Consider the following 25,771-nt stretch of genomic DNA (forward strand, 5'->3'; position numbering starts at 1 on the left):
CACCCAGCCACATCACAACACTTGAGCGTAGAGAGGCCGTGGGCAAAACCTGAGAGCTTGTTTTCTTCACAAGAGCCATCAAAAGCCTGCCAGTGAAGTACCACACACACCCAGCCAAAACAAAAGGCCCCGACCCCCGAGTCCTCTTCACATTTACAGCATGTGCAAATCCTCTCTCGCTGCATCTTTCTTTCTCTTCCTCTTTTCTCCGTCACTCGACGGGAATAAGCAACCCGTCGGTGTGGTGAGGAAGGGGTTCATTCCGTGTAGACAGTTAAGGTCAATGGGTTTGTGAGCGTGGTTGGCACGCTGTGCCCATTGAACCTCCAGCATGCCAGTTTGCGCACATGCCAGCCTGCGTGTTCAGAGCGTTCAGTTCCACTTCGCTGGACTGCAGTCCGTCCTGTGCCCTCTAGGTAGAAGGTATAAAAACCACACAGGTATTGGCCGATTTGCCTATTCTCTATCAATCAAAGCAAGATTGATCTTTTTGACTCTACGGAGTTCATGAATCAGTAAAATCTTTGGTGGGACTGAATTAATGATTGGCAAAGGTGTGTAGCTGGGATTATCTTTTAGTGATGAGTATTGATTAGCATCAATGTTGAGTTAAAGGGATAGTTCGCCCAAAAATGAAAATTGGCTGTTAAAGGTGCAATATGCAAGAATTTTGCAGTAAAATATCCAAAAACCACTAGGCCAGTGTTATATATTTTGTTCACTTGAGTACTTACAATATCCCAAATGTTTCCAACTATTTGTAAATCGTGAGAAAATTGCAATTTTAATCAAGGCTCCGGGACGTGTGAGGAGTCGCCTGTCAATCGCGTCATACCCGCGTTACCCTCGGTTTCCGGTTTTATTTTGTAGAAACCATGGAAACACCAAAGACGCTTTAATATTTACATGTTTTAATAGACGGGGAACAACTGTTTTGATATATTTATAGACAGAAAGTCAATTATTGTTATATAGCTCAACATGTTTGTTTAAATCTAATTTTCTTGATTTTTTTGCGAGTACCATGCTTTACCATGCCTCAGAGAAAAACACTATGTTGTGAAGTAGCTAACATAGCATAATCAGATGCAGCTTTATTTTTAGTAACAGTAATACAGCATTTTCTCCATTATACAATATGTTTTAAAATTAATTGCATGACATTTATCAACACAAGCCATCCAGCATTTAATATGATATTGTAAAATCTTACTGCAGTGTGTAATAGTGTCTCACAGCAGCCGCCGAGTGACATTTTCAACACACTCAAATGTATCTAATATGATAAACAGAGCTATGTTACCTCATACTCATGGAAAAAAGCGGAAGCGGAAGCGTTCAGCTCCCACAACACTCAGTCCTGCTCTGCTTCATACAGTATAGTAACGTTAATAATCGCATCCATGGACATGATTTCTTCCTGAGTCCTATCCCAATTCTTTTCCACCGTCCGTTGAGGTGAAGACCACACGTCCCAAGATTCCGAGCTCAAACGTGGCGTCATCAAGCTACGCCTTTGTTTTGAATAGGCCTCTAGCGGACAGAAAATCTTACATATTGCACCTTTAATTTACTCACCCTCAGGCCATCCAAGATGACTTTTTTTCTTCAGTAGAACAGCAAAGATTTTTAGCTGAAACCGTGGTCCTCAGTGATTCACAAGTAAATGGGTAAATGGAAGTAAATGGGTGCCGCGTTCACGACAGTCTGGAGCGCAAGCATAATGACGTACGCGTGGGAGCAAACTCACATGTGAGCTGATGCTGGGGGGGGGGGGGGGTTACAACAAAAAGGAAAGACTTGCGTGTTTCGTACTTAGTTGTGCTTACCCTGGATGTAGAAACCTATATATGCATGATCTCAATTGGGAAGATTGACTTTTTATAGATTCTCAACATTTTAGCTCCCGTGCGTACCTCATTATGCGGCAGGAAGCTCGTACTGCAGACTGTCATGAATTTGCTCAGGACCGTTTGCCAAGGCTGTGGATTAGAATGTTGTAAATACCGTTCAGTTTCTTGCACAGACCAATTGTTTCACTTCTTAAGACCTCAATGTATTGTCAGGAGTCACGGGTATTAATTTTGTGCTGTCTGAATATGTTTTTTTAATCTCAAAGTGGCGGCACCCTTTGACTTCCATTATATGAATCACTTCCATTAAATGAATCACCGTTTCAGCAAAAAATCTTCTTTACTGTTCTACTGAAGAAAAATGTCAAAAGTTGCCTGAAGGTGAGTAAATTAACAGCAAATTTTAATTTTTGGATAAACTATCCCTTTAATGAAGTCTGGCAAATGGAGGTAGTGACTTTAAGACAGCTTTGTTGTTGGTATCTGGGATTGTACTGAGCTCAGGCAAAACAGATCGGCTTTATGCAGAAACTGTCTTCAACACATTGATCAGGACCCAAGACCTGCCCTTTTTATTAGAGATGCACCAGTCGACAGGCCATCAATCGGCCGGTTTTAGCTCCAAACACACGATCAGCAACCAGCCGTTTTTTTTTTTTTTTTACTTTGGCCAATCTCTGTTCCAGACCTGCACATAAACTGCATTGCAATCATTTACCAAAATGTAAGTTGTGTGGAAATATTATGAAGTCTGAAAACAGGATGAAAACACAGGCCAGCGATACGAGGTAATACTGAATGAGGCACAGAAAGCTCACTATTCATGTATCGCAATGTTTGAAATATTGGAAGAAACATATAAATATTTAATTAGGGGTTGGGGGTATCTCTGAAGGGAACTGACTGTCTTCAGAAATGTTTATAAAACTCACCTGACCGTAGCCTTCTAGTAATCCTAAAGACATTGATTAGCTGGTTCAGGTGTGTTTGATTAGAAAATAAGAAATAAATACTTTGAATGTTGCGATCCTATCGGACTTATGATAGCATCCTGAGTCGTAACAAAGCACTGTTTGCCAGAGGAGAACTGGCCCCCCGACTAAGCCTGGTTTCTCCCGAGGTTTTTTTCTCCATTTTAACACCTATTTGCCACTTGTTTGCCACCTGATGTCACCTGTTGGAGTTTGGGTTCCTTGCCGCTGTCGCCTTTGGCTTGCTTATTTGGGGACACTTGATATTTGACTTGACATTTGATATTCAACAGTGCTTCTGATCTGCCTGCATTGACACTATTCTTTAAGAGCTGCTGTGCAGCCAAAATAATGTACCAGTTATCACTGTAAAGCTGCTTTGACACAATCTACATTGTAAAAAGCGCTATATAAATAAAGGTGACTTGACTTGACTTTGATTAGGGCTGGAGCAAAACTCTGTAGGACAATGGCCCTCCAGGACCGAGTTTGCCCATCCCTGGGTTAGAGTAGTAACCCAAAGTCAGACTAGTAACCTGAAGGTTGCAGGTTCGAGTCTCAATACCAGCAGGAAATGACTGAGGTTCCCTTGAGCAAGGCACCTAACCCCCAATCACTCCCGGGCGCCACAACAAAAATGGCTGCCCACTGCTCCAGGTGTGTGTTTCCACAGTTTACAGTTTGAGTGTGTGTTCACTACTCACTACTCCTAATGTGTGTACACTAACTGGATGGTTTTAATGCAGAGGTTTATGGGTTACCAAACTTGCCCGTCACTTTCACTTTAATCTGAAGGTTCAAAAATTATCCCAACAGTGCAGTTAAAACATCCCTGCAAAATACTTTCTTTATCCCATATGGTAACAGTCTTTACCAAAGGTTTCTCTCTTTCTAAAAATCTTGATATTTTGGTCAAAGATTGACCACACTATAGTTCGACGATCCTAGTGGGAACTGGCAGAAACAGCCAATACTCTTGAACTGCCACATGGACAGTTGGAAAATAGTCTAAAATGACAATTGGGACACCTACGGGACTGGCCATGAGTCCGCAAGTCCATATCAAGTGTGCCATCTGGTACATGTGGTGATTCAGTCAGTGTAAATGCACCTTTATAGCATTGTTAGCAGTGCTAACAAACAACACATGCTTTGATTATTTGATATATGATGTTTTACTAGATTTTCAAAGTATTATAAATGGAGTGTCTAGACTTTATAGCATTTTACATAGGCCTACAAGTTGGCGTCTATCATTATAAAGTGGGTTAAGGCAGACTGATGTAGGATCAGTGTGTAAGTGCCCTGGGCATTGTGCCATTCACCTGGCACGACCCCCACTGAGAGAGTGGCCACAACACAGACCTGCTGTCTCTCTGTGCACTGCACCCAATCAAGGCAGGCTGCCAGGACGGAGACGGCTCTGTCTACCCAGCCTTCACTTACTGCTCTCATCAAGGTCAATGCCTGACCCCAAAGTATGGAAAGAGAGAGAGAGAAAGAGGTCTGATAATTGGTATCCCCATCACACTGGAGCACACTGATATTCAGGAGTATCGCTACACCACTGATGAACCTGCAGTGTCATGACAAAAAAACTAGGGTTGCCCCCTAAAAGTCGGCTAATCGTTATTCGACTAGAAGAGACTTAGTCGACCAAAATGTTATTAGTCGGTTAGTCGCAGAAAAAAAAAACCTTGTGGAAGTCACGCAGTCCGTGAGTGACAGATAGTTAATGACGGGTTCTTGTGGTCATTACAGTACGTCGGGCAGGAAATCCAAACATTCGCCTATCATCCATCGACCTCAACTATGGCTTATCATTTGAAACTTGTAGCAACTTTACATGGACGCTTGCTCTAATGTTAACCTAGATAAATGTGCACTGTTATTAGGCACATATCCAAGTGTTTGTGTGGAGGCTAAAGTATAGCACTCTTTCTCATAGACATAGAGGTGCCGGCGCGATCGCTTGCATTTTTTCTGATAACAGCGGAAACAACTTAAAATACTCTGTCATTTTTGGTCATACAGATAAGAGTAATACATCATTCAAAACTGTTATTCAAAATAAAAGGTCTTTTATTTGTGTAAACTCACACTAACAAGAAAATGTTGTGCCTTTGTAAAATAAAGAATACAAACAGGATGCGCTTTCTGCCGTCTCGGTCTGGAGCACGTCATAAAAATGAACCAAAACTCAACGTTTAGGCTACTTGCCTCACACAAATGAGAAATATATGTATAGAAAGTTTGAAATGTCTACTTTCAATAAACTAATTCAGAGCGAAAAGAAATAATCTCTGCTTATTTAATCTGTATTAAAAGTGCATTTATCTCTATAGGCGCATTCACTATACTGCGGAGATGGTGAGGCAGCATCGTCAATTTCATCTTTGCAGCTGACACTGACTCAGCAAACAGTTGTTTATTAATAAACAATTTAAATGTCTTCTTGTTATTTTTATCCCGACACATTCATAATCATTACTTTTGCCGGCGCTTTGCGGCAAGCTTAATGCGTGCACTTGAGCATGGAATAGGCTATGTTACGAATATATATTAATGCTTATTATGGTTTAGTATTCTCCTCAGTATATATTTAAGTAATTTATTTAATATAAACATGCGATTAGTCGACTAATGGTTTAAATAAACAACTAATAGTTGACTAGTAAAATATTTAGTCAGGGGGTAGCCCTACAAAAAAATACATATTTTAGACAAGCTGTGAGCTTGTGAATTGTAATATGTGATAAAAATGAGAAAAAGATGCTGTGCAACAACTAATAATCAGCCAACACAATTTTCTATTGTGTTGTCTTATGTGACAGCACACAAAACAAACATGCAGCACAACAATTCAATTCACAAACAAATCACTTGATTTGTGCCTTTTTTTTTTAAAAGAACCAGCCCAATTATTAGCTGAATTTTGTATTTTGTATTTATTTTAAAGGGGCTATATGTAAGAACTGTCATGTATTAATCGCTTATTTGATGTTCAATGATTGAACATTTTGTAAAGAAACTTAAAAAACTAGGAATTCCCCGGCTTTCCAGGTTGTTTATGAAAGCCTGTAGACTGATTTTTATGTGAAGGACACACTTTTTGCCGAGAAAATCAAAAGGATGTAAGTTCACACACTCCCGAGAGCCTCTCTTTCATTCTATGACAGATGAAATGAATGCTTATACAATGTTCGGGATGATAGTGCGAACGAGCAATAAGTTGCTTGCTGCAGTTCACTTAACGGCCACTAGTGTCGCTAATAACAAGGATTTCTGAATTCTACAAACACTTTTTTATGTAACTTTTTTTTTTATTTAACATTTCACTAAATAAAATTAAATAAAGCGAATATAGTGAAATTTAAATTGGTGTGATTACTGTCTGGTTGCTCATAATGACAAAGTATAAAGATAAACATTAAGAACAGTTTTGTGGTGATAAATAGTATTTAAAAAAAAAAAAATAGATCCAAACAAAAACATGCTGGAAAACATGGATATGTGGCAGGGATAGTTGGTGCCCTCATTGGAAAAACAAAATCTTATATGAAACGCTGCTGGAGAGAGACTCTTGCCAAATCGGTTCTGTACACAGTGTGGGAGGCTGGTGTCTTTTGTTTGCAAATTTAATTTTTGGGAGCGTAATTACCCTGATTTACATATTAATGCCCTCATTTAACAATAATTATTTGTCCTTCAAGTCAATGGTAGCTGCAAAGCCACCAAAACCGTTTTACAATCCCACTTGTTTTGTGAATAAATATTGCATTTTTTTTTGTCATTATGATGACAGGTTCTTGGCCTTGGGCCCACAAGTGGCTCAGTAAGCAGACAGCTGTGAAACATGATGCTAAGGAAGGTTGAGTATAACTCACATTTAGTCGGCCGCTCCAATTTCCGTCTCCCTCGTTTCTTGCGAGGCAGAGTTGGCAGTGTCTCCTCTTCGTACTTCTCTGAGTCCTGGCTGGTGACAAATCCGTTCTCCAGGGATGGGCTCAGGCTTGAATCAGAGGAGGACTCAGCCCGACAGCCTGACTGGCGTGGGAGTCCATTTTCCGCAGCATTCTTGTCTAGTGTTGGGTGGCGACCTTCACACGATTTCTTCTCGTGCCTCTCAACATCTCCATTCTGAGACTGCAAAGACGACTGGAGCTCCACCCCTTTTTGCTGCTTAGCCACGCCCACCAGCTGATTCACTGGCCCGTAACACTCCACCTGCAGCAGAAAATTACATAATCCGATTGGACTGTCATGCATCGCTAACCTGTTATTAATCAGAAGCTCAGATAAACAATAGCAGCTCCCTATGGCACAATGCATTCAATATTTCAATTATATTTGCCCTATAGCACACAACAAACCAAATGTACCAAAAACAATCCTCTTTTCATGATTATAGCTTCATTAACAGAATAGCCAGAACCCTATATATATATATATATATATATATATATATATATATATATATATAGATCAAAGATGACTATATATATATAGATCAAAGATGACTCTAAAAATAAAACTGCATTGTTTATCCTTTTGATCTTTAATTCATAAAATAAGCAAAAATCTAACATTTCATTGAAGGAAAAGAATCGAAAGTGGGGGGAAAATAACATTATGAAATAAATGTTTTTCACCAAAACATGTTGGCCACAATTATTGGCACCCCTAGAATTTTTTATGAGTAAAATATCTCTGAAATATATTCCCATTCATATTTAAAATTTTTTTAGCTCACCAGGGTGATCATGAACATGAAATTGTCCAGCCATGACTTCCTGTTCCACATGAATATAAACATGAGGAAACACAAAGGCCAAATTCCCTTAATCATTCATCACAATGAGTAAAACCAAAGAATATAGTTATGATGTGCAGCAAAAGATTGTCGAGCTTCACAAAATAGAAAGTGACTGTAAGAAAACATTGAAAATCACCATTTCCACTATCAGGGCAATAATTAAGAAGTTTCAATCAACTAAAGATGTTACAAATCTGCCTGGAAGAGGACGTGTGTCTAAATCATCCTAATGCGCGGTGAGGAGGAAAGTTTGAGTGGCCAAAGACTCTCCAAGGATCACAGCTGGAGAATTGCAGAGATTAGTTGAGTCTTGAGTCTCAGAAAGCCTAAAAAAATTATCATAAGCACCTACATCCCCACAAGTTGTTCGGGAGGGTTTCAAGAAAAATCCTCTACAATCTCCAGCATATTCAGTTGTCAGACAAGACTGGAACTTCAAACGGGACCGGCTTCTGTGTTCAGATGAAACTAAAAAAAGAGCTTTTTGGCAGCAAACTCACCAGATGGGTTTGGTGCACACAGGGATAAAAAGTACCCCATGCCCACGGTTAAATATACTGCTGGATCTTTAATGTTGTGGGCCTATTTTTTCTGCTGGAGGTCCAGGACATCTTGTTCAGATACATGGCATCATGGATTCTATCAAATACTAACAGATAAAAAAATCAAAACCTGACCGCTTCTGCTAGAAATCCAACAATGGGCTATGGTTGGATCTTCCATCAGGACAATGATCCAAAACAAACATCAAAACCAAAACAAAAATGTCTCACTGAGCCCAAAATGAAGCTTCTGCCATGGCCATCCCAGTCCCCTGACCTGAACCCTAAAGAAAATGAGTGGAGTGAACTGAAGAGAAGAAGCACCATCATGGAGCTGGAATCTGAAAGATCTGGAGAGATTCTGCATGAAGGAATGGTCTCTGATCTCTTTTCAGGTGTTCTTCAAACTCATCAGGCATTATAGAAGACGAATCAAAGCTGTTATCTTGGCAAAAGGAGGTTGCATAAAGAATTGAACAAAAGGGTGCCAATAATTGTGGCCAACATGTTTTGGTGAAAAACATTTATTTCATAATGTGATTTCCCCCCCACTTTCAATTCTTTTCCTTCAATGAAAGGTTAGATTTTTGCTATTTTTATGAATTAAAGATCAAAAGGATAAACAATGCAGATTTATTTTTTACAGTCATCTATGATCATATTTATCAAGGGTGCCAACAATTTTGTCCATGAGAATTTTTATTTTTTGCTTTTTATATTATTATAAACTATTGTTAACATTATTGTAATATATATGTACCAGAAGGGGAAAAAAATAAATAAATTAGGGCTGTCAAGAAGATCATTTAAAGTCATTATCGTGTTAAATGAAAAACGAGCTTTAAAAAAAACATTATAAAAAGTAGCTTTAGAAAACTATATTTTGTTTGATTCAGCATAGAATATATAACACATAAACTTTTAGGCTTCAGCAGCCATGAGGGTGAGTAAATTATGATTTTTGGGTGAACTAATCCTTTAATGGGTTTTTTATTAATATGGATTTTTTTTTTTTTTTTTTTTTTAAATGATACTCTAAATAAGAAACTAAAATTACCAGTAGGTGTCTAAATGAGTAAGTCACTGAGTTCATTCATTCAAACAGCTGATTCATTTAGGAATGAAGTAAATGGCTCTCTTTATGAATGGGCCAGTGAATCATTGATTCACCAAATTGATTCGCTCAAAACACGGATTCATTCAGAAACAGCTTTGTTTGCTGGAGACGCACAAAAGTTCTGCTCTGGCTTTATAGGTAATATTTTCATTGGCAAAATTGAGCAAAAACAGACAATATTGTGTCTAAAAAAAACTTTTGAATGAAATCAATATCACATTTGTACTCGTGCTATTCGGGACAAAAACAGCACTCGTGTGATATTGCGCTCGTTACTCATGTGATATTGCCAAACTATATCATGATAGAAATATGAGATAAAAACTCATACAGGGGCATTTTTGCCCTGATATCTTGAATTTTATCGGATTTATAACTGCATTCTATAGGCTACATCATGCAGTGTGTTGTTGCCCTGCTTCATGTTTGTGTAAAATGAGCCACATAGGTCTGGGGCAGGGCGGGTGCATTAAAAGCATTAATAATTTTAACAGTTTTTTCCCCCATAACTAATTAATTAAATTAATGCGCTAAAATCAACAGCCATTAAATAAATATATACTGTGATAATTAATATTTAAATATTTTCAATTAAACTGCACAAAATCAAATAGTCAGATGTTATTCACCAACCACTCTGGCATATCAAGCAAATAGTAAATAATTTGCCTCATTCAAATCTTGTGACTTGAGAAACGATTCATTAGCTGGTTCATTAAAAGCATAATTTGTTCATGAATCAGACTACACTGTCTGCTCTGTATGTTTACTTTTGCATGCAGCCCGTGAAGACAATGCATTTGGAAGGTGTGTTATTGTCGTGTTGCAGAGGGATGTGCACATGACATATAAGAGCTGTTGGCTCATGGGGACCCAGGTTTGAGTCTGACCTGGGTCATGTCTCGGTCCCATTCCCATCTCACTTACTTCCTTGTCAATCCTGTGCTATCCTGTAAATAAAGGCAAAAAGGCCAAAAATAAAATAAAATCCTTGAAAATGGTTATGAATCACAAAATACAAATTAAAGAGTAAGACCCAATTTGCAGTAAAAAGTCAAATCTTTCATTTGCAGTCTAGACTCCATCTTTCATCTTCTCTATATGAGGCCATTTCCGATGTCCTTGCCTTGACATCTAAACTACCTATCTGAACCATCTAATCTAATCTGAAACAAAGACGACACGGAAGCTCTCTTCCTACACATTAAGTGTAATGTGAGTACAGTGTTTCTATGCATCTGTCTACTAAGAAACACAAAATAGCACAATAACAAACTACTACTATTACTGCAGCATGGGCATAGAGAGATATGAAGCTTCATAAACTACACATTTATCACATGATGCCAGATTTCAAGTCCTCGGAAGTCTTTGCTTTGTGTCTTCATGAGAAGAATGAACCATGAATGAATCATTCTTTTGAGTCAGATCTTATCAATTAATCAGATTATCAATTTCATAAAACCGACCCATTATATTTTCAGTTTTCCTTTTAATTTTAGTTTAAGTTTTAATAACTTTGTTATGTGTTTTTTGTTCCTGTTTATTTGGCAAGACAACATTTCTAATTTTTACATTTTTATTTAATTTATTTTATTTCGGCTTTATTTCAATGAACAACATTTTTTTTAATAATTTTAGTTTTACACTGATGATTCATTCACAAACAGTAAATGATTTGTTTCTCATTGTCAAAACAGTTCAAGCTCACTGGAGAGACTGATTTTAAATTTGGTTTGTTCCTCACATAAAGCTGTCGTATCACTTCAGAAGACTTGGAATAAAGCACACCAATTATATGAACCATCTTCATAGTGCCATTTTGAAACTAAGATTTATTCCCTCAGTTGCATGGAAATGTGCGAGCACATTTGTAAAAATATTTAGGTATGTATTTGACAGAAAGATTTGTGTTTGTTATATGGAAAAACTTGTTAATACACATATTTTTCTGCTTACTTCTATTGCTGTGATCTTTGTGACCTTGTCATTTTGTGCACTTCCCAGACACATTTCCCATAAACACTACTGTTCAAAAGTTTGATGTCAGCAAGATTTTTTAATGTTTTTGAAAGAAGTCTCTTTATGCTCACCAAGGCTACATTTATTTGATCAAAAATACAGTAAAAACAGCAATATTCTGGATTTCTTTTTTACAGTTAAAATAACTTTTTTTCAAATGTAATTTATTCCTGTGATGCAAAGCTGAATTTTTCAGCATCATTACTCCAGTCTTCAGTGTCACGTGATCCATCAGAAATAATTCTAATATGATGATTTGCTGCTCAAGAAACATTTATGATTATTATCAATGTTGAAAACAGTTTAGCTTTTTAGTATTTTTGTGGAAACCATGACAGATTTTTTTTTAAAGGGGACTTATAATGCCTCTTTTACAAGATGTAATATAAGTCTCTGGTATCCCCAGAATGTGTCTGTGAAGTTTCAGCTCAAAATACCCCACAGATCATTTATTATAACTTGTCAAATTTGCCACTAAAAACATGCCGTTTTTGTGTGCATCCTTTTAAATGCAAATGAGCTGCTGCTCCCGGCCCCCTTTCCAGAAGAGGGCGGAGCTTTAACAGCTCATGCTTCGGTTGCTCAACATCAACAAAGCTGGAGAATCTCACGCAGCCAAAATGAGGATTGTCAGTAACGGTGTTCAGCCTTACATTGTTCAAACCGGAGTCGACACTGATGGAGAGACTCAGGAAGAAGTTACAACTTTTAGAATGAAACTGGACGTTTCTGAATGGTTAGTGGACAAATTTATGTAGTTGCTGTGGAGTTGATTCAACTCATCCACTAGCATTTAGTATCTTTGGTGCAAATCCAACGTTGAATTGATCCTCGTTTGTGAAGCAGTCCGGCGTAAAATGACGGCATGATAACAACACTCTACTACAACAACTCTTCCTCTTCTCTAAAGCAGCCCAACATGGCCTCACCCACTTTGTTGCGTGTTTTCGGGGGCGGGGTTTATGTAAATGTTAGGGTTAGTGATGTCACCAACCCGGGAAGAAGCTCGTTGTAGTCCCTACCAGCCGTTTGTTGTAGTCCTTTGAGCGTGATAACTTTACAGATGTTGTTTATGCTCAAACAGCAACATTACACACTAACTAAAGTTAAAAAAGTGAAATCATAACAACATTGTAAATGTATTTACTGTCTCTTTTAATCAATTTAATGTGTCCTTGCTGAATAAAAGTAATAATTTCTTTTAAAACAAAATCTTACTGACCCCAAGCTTTAGAACACTAGTGTATGGATAGATGAAAATGCTGTCAAGTCACCTTAAATACACAAAGGCCTTGTGCTGTATGTCTATATATACTGTACAGCAAGCCATTAATCTACAACCTCGACTACCATCGCTCATCGGATCCAACCACCTGCTTAGCATGTGCGCAGGAAGCCAGACTGACACGAGAGGCTGGCGATACAGAGACTAACAGACTGGGAGCCCGTGGAGAGCTGAACCGCCAATCTGACAGTGGCATTTCTCTTTAGAGGAGCAGCTGCCGCTTCGCCTCACTGCCTCGAATGTCAAAGCCATTCTCATGAAAGAGAAAACGAACAGTGATCTGACACAACACAACCGTTACTCAAACCTAGTGAAAGGAAACACACAATCTCCCTAAACAGCTGCTGGATCGTTGGATCTTGTGTTCGTTCTCAATCAGGAGTGATTGTGTCACTGTCTTGTGTCATGTGACAGATGACAGAAGATTTAAAAACAGTGAACAACATACCTTTGATGTTCTAACTTGTCGTAGCAAGACTCTGGGTGGCTTTGAAAAACTTCTCTAACAGCAGGGTTTACAGCAGCATGCCGCCCACAAATGCTGGATTCTGAGTTTCTACTTTCTTACTGTATATTCTTTCAGTTTGCCTCATTTTTCATTCGACATAACAGAGGGGAGGAATGTTGGAGGAATGTTATCCGTTCGTCTGAGGGGAGTTGGTTGGCGCTGTGAGAAAAAGTTTTTAAGACCCCCGAAATCTCTTTAAAAAGAAAATAGGAGTTTCTGTACATTCTATGTGTTAATGAAACAGAAATTATGGCTTATTCATAAAAGTCCGTTAGCATCACTTTTACTATTGCTCATAACTACAGTTATATTTAAATGAGAATTAAATACAACCGACATGAAAGATACCTCAAATCTTGCAGCTTGTATGGTATGAGGTATGATATTGTTTTTTAAGTGATCTATGGACTAATTTATGATTCTTGCCTGACGGAAATGGGGGGAAATTCCATAGACCTTTAATAACAGAATCATTCTAGAGACCAAAAATATCATTGAGAGGCTCTTGGGATCGAAAGCAAGGCTCCAGAAAAAAAAAGTCAGTGGGAAACAAATCTGTATGATTTGTGAAGATAAACTGATTCATCGAAAAGATATGTCTCAGAAGAATCATTTTCCATGATGATATTTCAGGAACCAGATGTAAATTCTTCTCATGAAATGTTATCTATTGTAAATTTGTACCAATTTGATGATTGCACTCTAGAGATCATTACTGAATGGGAAAAATACATATTAAAATGATGTGCTGATTTTGGTTTAAAAATGTAAAAACAATTGTTTCACTTACATACAAGTCAACAATATATATTTTGTAATATATTTAAATGTTTTTTAGAATACTATTATTAACTGAACACAGCAAAACTATGTTTTGAATATGTATTTTTAATTACACATTGTAATATGAACCACCAATCAGTACAGACTGATGTAGGTAAGTCTCAAAAACCTGAAGTATACTGTATGTCACAGTTTGGTTTCAGGTTAATTTCATTCAAATCAGTCAAAATTGCTGTTTTGTGAATCTTTTTTACTGACTCATTAAAAACTGATTCATAAGGGTCTTTTTTTTTGTGGGCATTGCAACTTTGTTCTTTCTACAGAGGTGATGTCTAATGAACCACATATGGACACACACATCTTCTTTTATGTTCCACAGAAGAAAGTCAGTCGTGCAAGATTGGAACGATATGAGGTTGAGAAAATGATGAAAGAACTTTCATTTTTGGATGAACTGTCCCTTTAAGAAGACCAAAGTAACACCCTAGAAACCATTAGCAACCACATAGCAACATCCTGGTGTAACCTCTCAGGTCCTACTCGCCCCACTCTGTGTGGGCCTTGAACCCGGGTCGCCGGTGTTGGAGAATGTAACAAGGATGCTAAAGACCACAGTCTCTAGCGTCAGTCGCTAATGCACCTCTTGATGCCAGGTGAGTGTTGTTTACTTGCAAAGCTCTCACTAGCTGGCATCCATTACACTCACCACCCTAAACATAACTCCCATCTGGGTCACGGCACCAATGTAACCCCTCAGGTCCTACTCATCCCACTCTGTGCGGGCCTCAAACCCAGGTTGCCGGGTCAGGGGATCAGGTGAGTGAGATTTACCTGCACAGCTCTCACTAGCTGGTCTCTGTTACACTCACCCCCCAAACCTCATCCCCATCCGGGTCACGGCACCAGTGTAACCCCTCAGGTCCTACTTACACCGCTCTGTGCGGTCCTCGAACCCAGGTTGCTGGGTCAGGGGATAAGGTGAGTGAGATTTACCTGCACAGCTCTCACTAGCTGGTCTCTGTTATATTCACCCCTCAAACCTCATCCCCATCCGGGTCACGGCACCAGTGTAACCCCTCAGGTCCTACTTACACCGCTCTGTGCGGTCCTCGAACCCAGGTTGCTGGGTCAGGGGATCAGGTGTGTGAGATTTACCTGCACAGTTCTCACTAGCTGGTCTCTGTTACATTCACCCCTCAAACCTCATCCCCACCCGGGTCACGGCACCAGTGTAACCCCTCAGGTCCTACTTACACCGCTCTGTGCGGTCCTCGAACCCAGGTTGCCGGGTCAGGGGATCAGGTGTGTGAGATTTACCTGCACAGTTCTCACTAGCTGGTCTCTGTTACATTCACCCCTCAAACCTCATCCCCACCCGGGTCACGGCACCAGTGTAACCCCTCAGGTCCTACTTACCCAGCTCTGTGCAGACCTCGAACCCGGGTGGCCGGGTCAGGGGATCAGGTGAGTGAGATTTACCTGCACAGCTCTCACTAGCTGGTCTCTGTTACATTCACCCCTCAAACCTCATCCCCATCCGGGTCACGGCACCAGTGTAACCCCTCAGGTCCTACTTACACCGCTCTGTGCCGACCTTGAACCCAGGTTGCCGGGTCAGGGGATCAGGTGAGTGAGATTTACCTGCACAACTCTCACTAGCTGGTCTCTGTTACATTCACCCCCCAAACCTCATCCCCATCCGGGTCACGGCACCAGTGTAACCCCTCAGGTCCTACTTACCCAGCTCTGTGCAGACCTCGAACCCGGGTGGCCGGGTCAGGGGATCAGGTGAGTGAGGTTTACCTGCACAGCTCTCACTAGCTGGCCTCCATTACATTCACTCCCCTAAACATCACTCCCGTCACGGCACCAATGTAACCCCTCAGGTCCTACTCACCCTGCTCTGTGTAGGCCGCGAACCCAGGCTGCTTGGTTAGGGGGTCAGGTGAGTGAGATTTCCCTGCACAGCTCTCAATAGCTGGTCTCCGTTACACTCACCCCCTAAACCTCATTCCCATCCAGTCACGGCACCAATGTAACCTCACAGGTCCTACTCGCCCCGCTCTGTGCGGGCCTCGAACCCAGGAGGCCGGGTCACAGAATTAGGGGAGTAAGGTTTACCTGCACAGCTCTTACTAGGTGGTCTCCGTTACACTCACCCCCCTAAACCTCATTCCCATCCAGGTCACGGCACCAGTGTAACCCCTCAGGGCCTGCTCGATCTGCTCTGTGCGGACCTCAAAACTGGGTGACCAGGTTAGGAGATCAGGTGAGTTAGCCTCCGTTACACTGGCAACATCCACCTCACCAAGCATTGCGGTGGCACGTTTTGCATAGGAAACTTACATTGTCTTTAGAAAATATAGAAATCTGGCCCTTAAGTCCAATTGAATACAGAAATGCCCGGAAAACTGTGAAACAATGGCGCTGGCTGCAGTCCAGTGATCAAAACAATGTGGTATGCTTTGATATTAGCACCTTCCTTATGTGACCTAGAAACAAATCCCCCCCCACCCCCATGTATATCTGCTGCACAGAAGTTTGGAAATACGGATGGGGTGGCATGGGGGGGGTTAGACTTCCATGTCTAAAAATTGCACTGCGGAAAACAATGTTCAAGATGAAAAAAAAGTATATAGTCAGTTTTCCTAGTTCTGGTCATCACTCTTAATATGTCACTTAGAGCCTCGTCTTTCTCAGGCACCTTCACAACTCCTGGACATTTCAGCGAGGCAGTCAAACAAAGTGCTAACAAAGTTCCACACATCAGCAGTGAGCCCCTCTATGAGAGATGACTCAAACATTATTCTATCTGTCTTCACATGGCTTACATTTCACAGAGTAAGACATCGCTCTCCTTGCAGGACCGCAATTACCTGTTGAAGGAATGGGATAGGAGGATAATACAATCAGAAAGTCCTCAGGGGAAAAGGCAGGAGAGGATGTGGGGCAACTGAACATCCACATGCCCTGACATGCCCTCACTGGATTAATTATGCAGGAGTGCGGATTATTTTCAAAAACAGGAATACTGGCTCCGGAGAAGCTGTGGGGGGGGGGTGTTTACCTAGGGACTGGACATAAAAAAAGAACTGACTTACTCCCAGCATTCAATCCACAAATTTCACGAGGTCCGGGATTTTATGACTTCCTAAGACCCAATGAGTAGACTAAACTGTAGAGGACCTTAGTGAGGTACCAGGAACTGGGACAACATTTCCCAATTGGTTCCTTCCCTAACGACAGTCCTGAGTGGTTTTTCAGGAAGGTGCAAAACAAGCAAGAGCACAAACATTTAGGTCCACAATGACTCTTTTTTTTTTTTTTGGTGACATGTACAGCGTTTCATGTCAGACTGTATGATAAATTGTAGCTGAGAGATCTAGCCACAATTCAGCACTGACAAAGCTGGTCGCACACTATACAAAAAGCAGCGGGAGCATCATTCTGTACTCGCGTTCTTAAGTTCAAGGAGACAGATGATACAGATTTAAAGAAATGTACAGAGTTTCACAACATCAAACACATCCCACTCTTTATTTTCTCATTCATGCATGTTTCTTTATCACTCTTACGTGTATATAATTTTAAGTAGTACTGTGCGATAGACACTTTATACCGTGGTCACGATTTATACCATCATATTGCCCAGCCCTACTAAGAGTCATCGCAAACTCCATTCATTTGCGGTCGGTGAACATGTCAAACTAAGGCTATTAAAAACTTTTGCCCTCTGACAAAATAAATAATTTATGATCGCAAAATTATGGCTAAAATGTTTTTTAGTGCATTGCTATGTGGTTGTAATGCCCAAGTGAAGAGCGATATTTTAATCCTTATATTTGGCTCGGGTCTCCTCTTCAATCTAAGTCTATAGGATTATTCATCTGTTTGGTTGTCTGTCAGGTGCAAATTGCAAGTTTGATCAATTTCAAACAATTTGTCTGGTGCCCCCGTGTCAATAGCAGCAACCACATGTTTGCCTGTTTACCCGTTTCCAACCACTGCCAAGACTAGCGCCTGGTGGATAAATGAAAATAAACCGAATCCCAGGGGAAGTTGGGTGTTTTGTGGTTTGGTTGAGTGTTGAGAGCTCAGTCTCTAGGATACTCACGGGGAGGTGCTTGCGCTTGCGGCCAGGCCGTCCAACCTTGCGGACAGGAGTGCAGAGCGAAGGCATCTCATCAATAATCATGTTGTCCATTCTAGAGCTCTCATTCTAAACAGATAGAAATGCACATCATTAACCATTACTGCTCAACCAGACCCTTTACTGGCTCAAAATTAAACTCTCCTGGCATTAAGTTAGGTGGGAGTTGAGACTCTTCATTGACCAATATATTGTTCAGACTGATTAAGAGGCTGATATTTGTCCATTTTTAAATTGTTGGCCACCGATCAATGGATACTAAACAAAATTTTAGTCTTTGTTTCATTCCAAAACTTTTTAGAATACAAAAACATTAAAAATATAAAATACAAGTATGTTTACTCACTATAAAGTTACTTATATTTACTTACTGACCCAAAACGTTTGAACAGTAGTATATTTGTTCTTTCTAATTTCTCATAATTTCATATTCATCTAACACTCTCTTAAATGTAATCTTTAAAAACACTAATAATTTGGTAACACTGTTAAATGTAATCTATCTCAAAATGAATATCCATTTTATATACTGTAAATTATAATGTTGTAATGCATAAATTCACTTTAAAACAACTGATTATTTTTAATGTATTTAGACAGTTGAATGAATGAGATTGTTAAATGTCATACTACACCTTTCGTTTTACAACAAGGTTATTTAGATAATGAGAAAAGCCAGCTTTTGAATGGCATCTTCTTTTTAGCCGAGATAAAGTGAGGGGTGATACAGCCGTGGAGAGATTGCGAACTCTCTGGGCTCTCTCTTGACACAGTTACAAAGACATTCAGTGGTTCATTCTCTCCCTTCATTCACTTTCTCTTTGTTTAACACAACCGTGTCTTCCCACCTCAACAATAGCCACTCTTCAATCCAGCCAAGCACCCTAGGGTGGACGGGAGAGAAAAGATGATCCTAATGTAGCTGCAGCTTCAGGGCTGGACTGAATGAAACCACCGGCTCTAAATCAGAATGCTAATGAGGATGCTGCCCCTGTCTGCCATGACTACTGAGAAGTCCAGCGTGGCCGAAAGATGGCGGGACTCACCACTGGAATTTCTTATTAGTGCATAATGAAGCTGATTTCAAGCTAAATAAGCAGAGTACGAATAGCAAGGTTCAAGATTCAAGATAAGCATAAGATGCCTATAAATGTACAATAATGTGTATATATATATATATATATATATATATATATATATATATATATATATACATACATATAAATATATGTGAAATTACAATATAAAAATATATTAAAAACTTTAAAGTTAAGTGTGATTAATCGCGATTAATTACAGAAAAATGTGCAATGAATTTTTTTTATCGACTGACAGCTCTAATATATATGTGTGTGTGTGCTGTCAAATTGAATAATCGTGATTAATCGCATCTAACATAAAAGTTTGTAAATATGTGCGTATATATGAACTGTTATGTTAGATGCAATTAATTACAGAAAAATGTGCAATAAATTAATTTTTTAATCGATTGACAGCTCATGTGTGTGTGTGTGTGCACTGTCAAATTGATTAATCGCGATTAATCGCATCCAGCATAAACGTTTGTAAATGTGTGTGTATATATAAACTTCTATGTTAGATGCGATTAATCGCGATTAATTACAGAAAATGTGCGTTAAATTAGTTAATATATATATTTGTGTGTGTGTTGTCAAATTGATTAACATAAATTATCCAACATAAAAGTTTGTAAATATGTGTGTGTATATATCAACTTTTATGGTATATGTGATTAATCGCGATTAATTACGGAAAAATGTGATTTAGTGCGATTAATCGCATCTAACATAAAAGTTTGTAAATATGTGTACATATAAGTAAACATTTATGCTAGATGTGATTAATCGCGATTAATTACAGAAAATTGTGCAATAAATTAGTTATTTTTTAATCGATTGACAGCTGTAATATGTATGTGTGTGTGCGCGGTGTCAAAACGATTAATTGCGATTAATCACATCTACCATAAAACTTTGTAAATGTGTGTGTATATATAAACATGTTAGATGCGATTCATCGGCGATTAATTACAGAAAAATGTGTGATGAATTGGTTAATTTTTTAATTGATTGACAGCACTAATATATAATTGCTGTCAAATTGATTAATTGCAATTAATCGCATCTAACATAAAAGTTTGTAAATATATGTGTGTATATATATAAACTTACGTTAGATGTGATTAATAACAATTAATCGATTTGAGAGTACTAATACATACATATATATACACACACTTTTATGATAGATGCGATTGATCACGATTAATCAATTTGACGGCATTTTTATGTTATTAATTTAAAAATATGTCTATTCTTTAAAATCATAGTTTTGGAGAGTAGTGCTCTTTTAGCATTCTGCTTTTCCTGTGAATGTCTTCCCACATATTTTATGACTAAGAAATCCCACTAGCCTCACATAATGTTCTCATTACAATATACAAATAAACGAACAAAAGGTTTAAACAAACAAAAACAAAGGGTGTGCACAGAAATCGACATTGCCTTGTGTGAACTCAGTAACACCGTCTACATCTTTGCTCTATTTCTGTCGGCAGCCGGTTATTTAAGGCAAGAACTGTTGCCAAGCAACAGGACTACGAGCGTAGCGAGGGTCCATGGGTGCAGGGGTGGGGAAGAATGAATTCCCCTGTAAGTCAGGCATACGGCAGCCTCTCCTACACAAGCCAACACCCACGTCACTAAACACTCGTACGAAACAGAGGAGACACTATCGCTCATAACAGTTCACTCATGGTTACTAATTATGTTCACCGAAGCCTCTACACTGACACCTGATAGCCCCGCGGTGGAAATGAATCATGTCAAATTATACTGATATACTGAATGAAATATTGTGTATGATATTGATGGATTTGAGGAGAGAGTTGAAGCGATAGTTCACAACAAAATATTATTCTGTGGAACATAATAGAAGGTATTTTCAGAAATGTCTCAGTAGTTATATTTTTTCATACAATGGAAGACAATTGGCCACAAAACTCTGGTTTTTACAAGTAGTCCATCTTGTATAAGGTGGCACATTCCACATTTTGTAATTTCTCAATGGGGGTTTTACCAGTGACTTCATTAACAGAGGAGTAGATATTATTATACATGGGGACATGTCACCTCAACTTTCAAAAATTTGCAACTTCACCTTGTTCCTCTATTTGGACAATAGTAATTACATTTTAAGAGATTTGTTTTGGTTGGCCACAGTAAGAAGGAAACAAATTATAGTTGGCCGCATAAAAACAGCAGCTTTAAGACTAAGCTGTAGCAGCTGCCAAACCTTCATCAAATTGAACAAACAAATGAACGCACAATCGGTAAGAAGTTCAACTAATCCATTTCAACTACTGACCGAATGTTATACTGCGTTCACGCTACTCAGAGCTGTTCACATCCTCGAAATTATGCATTTTTATAGCAACACTAGACAAAAAAACAAGTAAAAGTCATTATGCAAATGAATTAATAATAATCATGTTGTTTATTTAGCGTGACATTAGATAAGTTATTCAACTCTGTGCAAGCTGCATTAAATCGTATTGTATGTCTTTTGTTTATTTTAGATTATTCTTGCATTAAGACATTAATAAGAGTTCATAATATATGAATAATTAAACAGTATTTGAATTATTAAACAGAAATATAATGAAATGACTGCTTAACTACATTTCGCTGCTGAAGCGCCCACTATTTTGACTGTTTGCAAATGCAGCGGTCAGGTGGTACAAGTCGGAAGTAGTGCTATCAAATCGATTAATCGCAATTAATCGCATCTAATCAAATCGATTAATCGTGATTATATAACATATATATATAGCTTGTATAGTATATTATTTAGTAATAGTAGCATAGTATAATATATAGTAATCTAATTACTGTAATTTAATTACTTTTCCCTTAAAGTGAGGGATTACTCTTATTTTTTTTAGTAATTTAATTACAGTTACTTCTGATGTAATTGCATTAAATAATGTATAGAGTATAGAACAATTCTATATAAAACAATAGTGGATTTAACATCAAAAAATAATGTTAAAATGTATGTTTTTAATATAACCTTCTCCCTTTACACACTTTGGTCAGCTCAAGAATAATTTATGCAATTGTATATTGTTTATTTTAAATAATTAAAAGTGCAGTTTCGTGTCTGTCCTTGTATTGTTCAACTGGTTGGAGTTGATACAGGATTTAGAAAGTAATTAGTAATTAGTAATCCAATCATTTTTAGAGAGAGTAATTAGTACAGTAATCTAATTAGACAGTTGAAGATGTAATTAGTATTAGCAACTTACCCAACATTGCACACACATACAGTATTTTGTGATTGTATATATTTACAAACTTTTATACTAGATTAATTGATTTGCAGCACTAGTCGGAAGCTCTCAGATCGAGTTTTACGAGGACATGAACGCATTTTACAAGTCAGAATCTCGTAATTACGGTAATTCCAATTTTATGCCACCTAATTAATATTTAAAAAGATCATGAATATTAATTAGGCGACATAAGGATTCCGTGCTGCATGAAGAGTTATAACGTGACCACCACTTTTCAAATCATTCCAACGACCCTGTTCATCAGTATTGATGCATAAATATACAAACAGTTTCTAATTAAGAAGGTTTTGGTTTCATTGTCATTTTCTCTTTTTGCATATGCAAAGTTAGTTAGCATAAGGGTTTTAAAAAACCTTGACACTTCAAGTGACAGATGTGGTAACTAGCCTTAGTTGAGTCAGACCACAGCAGGTCGATCATAAAAACGTCCAAGGACTCATTAACCTCTTACCATTTGATTTCCGTTCGTGTCACAGTTGAAGTCGGAGCTCTTGAATACGTTGGCGGTGGTAACAGTGTTGGACGGCATCTCCAAATGAGTGACTGTTGAATACAATGCAAAAGTCGAAAAAGGTCAAAACAAAAATAAAAAAAAAATAAAAAATGACCCTCCTTCTTTAGGATCCCCTGTGAAAAGGAACACCATAATCAGAAGAAACAGCACTCAAACATACCATTCAGAATATCAGAATAATACAATCATTATGAGATGCTCTCAAATAAGTGAGATGAGGTGCTTTTAAAAGTATATTGCCAAACATCTGATAAGTGCTTAAAACATTGACGTGTATGCAAATAATTGGGAATAAGACATTATTAATAAGATGCACAATCATAATCAACCTTAATCAAACTTAATTTTTCAGACTAATACACAAAAAATGACGTATTGTTGAGTTGACTGAATGCATGCAAAATGTATGCATTCTCCTACTGCTACATGAAAACCCTTCTCAGGGGTGAAATATGAACTCTTCGCTTTATGGTATTTCCTATTTTCTTCCTCAGAGCAGTTTTAAAGGCATATGTACATTATATTCTTCACTGTGCTTCAACATGCTTTCTGTGCAAGTAGGACACCAAAGTCCCATGAAATTAGATTTAGAGGTCAATAAATTAGGCGAATCTATCGTTAAAGGAATAGTTCACCAAAAATTCTTCTGAATACTTTACTTACTGTACTGTCGTTCCAAACATGTATAACATCCTTTCTTCCAGAGGAAAACAAAAGAAGAGGTTTATCAGAATGTCCATGCTGCTCTTTTCCAGACAATGAAAGTAAACAGGGCTGTGAAGCTCCAAAAATGAGTATTTCAAATGACTTGAGCGCTATATTCCAAGTCTTCTGAAGTCATTTGATAACTTTCTTTGTGAAACACACAAGTTGACTTTCAAATCTCATTAACGTATATACAGTATTTTAAATATGGACAAATGTCACTGGATTTCATGTCTTGTAATCAATCACGATGCTGAAATTTAAATGTACATATACAACTGAGATTTGAAAGTTTATGCAAATCGATATAGCTTCAGAAGACTTGAAATATAAAGCAAAAGTGCCACTGATCACCATTCACTGCATAACATGAGGGTGAGCAAATGACAGTATTTCAATTTTTAGATGAACTATTCCTTTAACTCTTACGAAAAAATCTCACTGGTAACCATACAGTAGTTTTTACAGTAACAATAACTGGTATTTTTGCGTCTCCATATGCAATGGCGAAAGTCATGAATATTCAAGATTAGATGTGTTACAGGTACCCAATCACTAGGTGCTAATTGATCACGTGTCTGTCATAATCTATAAATTCATAAAAAGCATTTATTTTAATCATCCGCCTATTTGTATTATTAGGCCTTTATAAATGACAGTCATTTCCAACAGGCCACGGCGGCTTACAAATCAAAACCTAGGTGAGCTGCCTACCTAGACAGCACTTTTGGGCATCTTAAGCCTGTCTTTTACTCATTTTTGGGCATCATTTGCGCGTACGGAACGGAATGATGCCCAAAAAAAGCTGTCTAGGTAGGCAGCTCGTTAGGTTTTGAGACACAGCCATTGTTTCAAATCGAGCGGATTGACGAGGCGTTACAAATGAACGCACATCAAGTTCAAGCGCAAATCGCGGTGTATTAATCGCACATCTGTAGGACCAGGAAAAACCACTGGAGACATCGAGCCGCCCCCCCGTCCGTATCGAACCCCCAAAAACGGCCAACCCCACGGCGGAGACTTATTTCGATGGCGGCTTTAGGTTTTAGACAAGCGGATCGCAGTGTTAATTACCCGCTTCGCCAAGTTCCAGGCCTGACCCCTTTTTTGTTTTCGCTGACTCCCGGATCCTCCTTCTGCTTCGCTCTCCCCGTCCTCCACCACCTCCCCAGCCGGCCAGCTCTCCTCCAGATGCTCGGCTCACACTGACTGCAGAGGCCAGCGCTCCGACAGCAGCTCCGCGCGGGTCCTAGAGACAGTTGGCTTACGGGTACAGAGAGTCAATGGAAAAATTCACCCTATCCATTTTCTAAATGTATGTTATAGATCTTATTGTGAACGATGTGTGTTTTTAATGAACATGTCATACCTGGATCTTCCGGTGAAAACAACAGAATTCTCTCTGGTGACGTATGCAAGACATATCCAATCAATTTGTCTGCTTAAACCCCACCTTTTTCAGTAATCCGTTGCTGAATACATTGTTTTAGGGTGCGTTCACAGTTATAGCTCGGTTCGTTTGGTTCATTTGGTCCGGACCAAAGAAGAAAAAAAAAATTTAGTCCTGGTCCGATTAGCGTTCAGATTGGCATTTTTATCACCGAACCTAAAGGCATGGGGATACATTCACAACGTGATTGGTCGGATTTTATGACGTATTGCCTATTTTGAGACGGAACTTACGGAACATCCAAAACAATGCTGTGTGCTGAGGTAAATGCGTTTGTTGTGTGTGTGTGATGGTATTTTGGTCAGCTGGAAACTCGTGAAGAGTTTATAAAATGTGTAAAGGAGTCAAAACAGCGGCGGGAATCCATCCGTCACACACAAACGATTTGCTGCGTGGAGACGCGCGTCTGATGCTTGTGATGGGCAAACTCGCGACTATGACAAGAAAAAACGACATGCGTAAGGATTCTGTCCTTTTTAGGGTCTCGTCTTCCTGTTTTTGGTTCGTTTACTTGTCTTTGGTCCGTGTTGCGTTCATATATCATTCGAACCGCACCAGAGTTCGTTTGGAAGCGAATCGAGACCCATCTTTTCAGCGGTTTCGGTCCGCTTGTTTGGTGCGCACCAGGGTTCGGATGGCAGCGTTCACATATGTTCAAATGAACCGCACTAACCGAGCAA

The 25,771-nt window shown here is 38.8% G+C and overlaps 1 protein-coding gene across 5 annotated transcripts in view; it reads right to left on the bottom strand.

Moving 5' to 3' along the window:
* The window catches only part of dnmt3ab (DNA (cytosine-5-)-methyltransferase 3 alpha b), a 70,150-nt gene extending 45,278 nt beyond the window's left edge, over window positions 1-24,872 (bottom strand). For 2 of the 5 annotated variants that reach the window (XM_048192266.1, XM_048192262.1), the window contains exons 1-4: window positions 24,716-24,871; window positions 22,874-22,965; window positions 18,012-18,116; window positions 6,712-7,051 (exon numbers count right to left, since the gene is read on the bottom strand). In XM_048192266.1, coding sequence (XP_048048223.1) covers window positions 6,712-7,051; window positions 18,012-18,116; window positions 22,874-22,951 — 523 coding nt within the window. In that variant the 5' untranslated portion in view covers window positions 22,952-22,965; window positions 24,716-24,871. Of the gene's footprint in view, window positions 1-6,711; window positions 7,052-18,011; window positions 18,117-22,873; window positions 23,050-24,715 lie in introns of all 5 variants that reach the window. The other 3 variants (XM_048192265.1, XM_048192264.1, XM_048192267.1) reach the window with 3 other exon arrangements.
* Between the last annotated feature and the right edge of the window lie 899 nt (window positions 24,873-25,771).

The sequence above is a fragment of the Megalobrama amblycephala genome, linkage group LG5 (genome assembly GCF_018812025.1).
Source record: "Megalobrama amblycephala isolate DHTTF-2021 linkage group LG5, ASM1881202v1, whole genome shotgun sequence".
Taxonomy (NCBI): Eukaryota; Metazoa; Chordata; class Actinopteri; order Cypriniformes; family Xenocyprididae; genus Megalobrama; species Megalobrama amblycephala.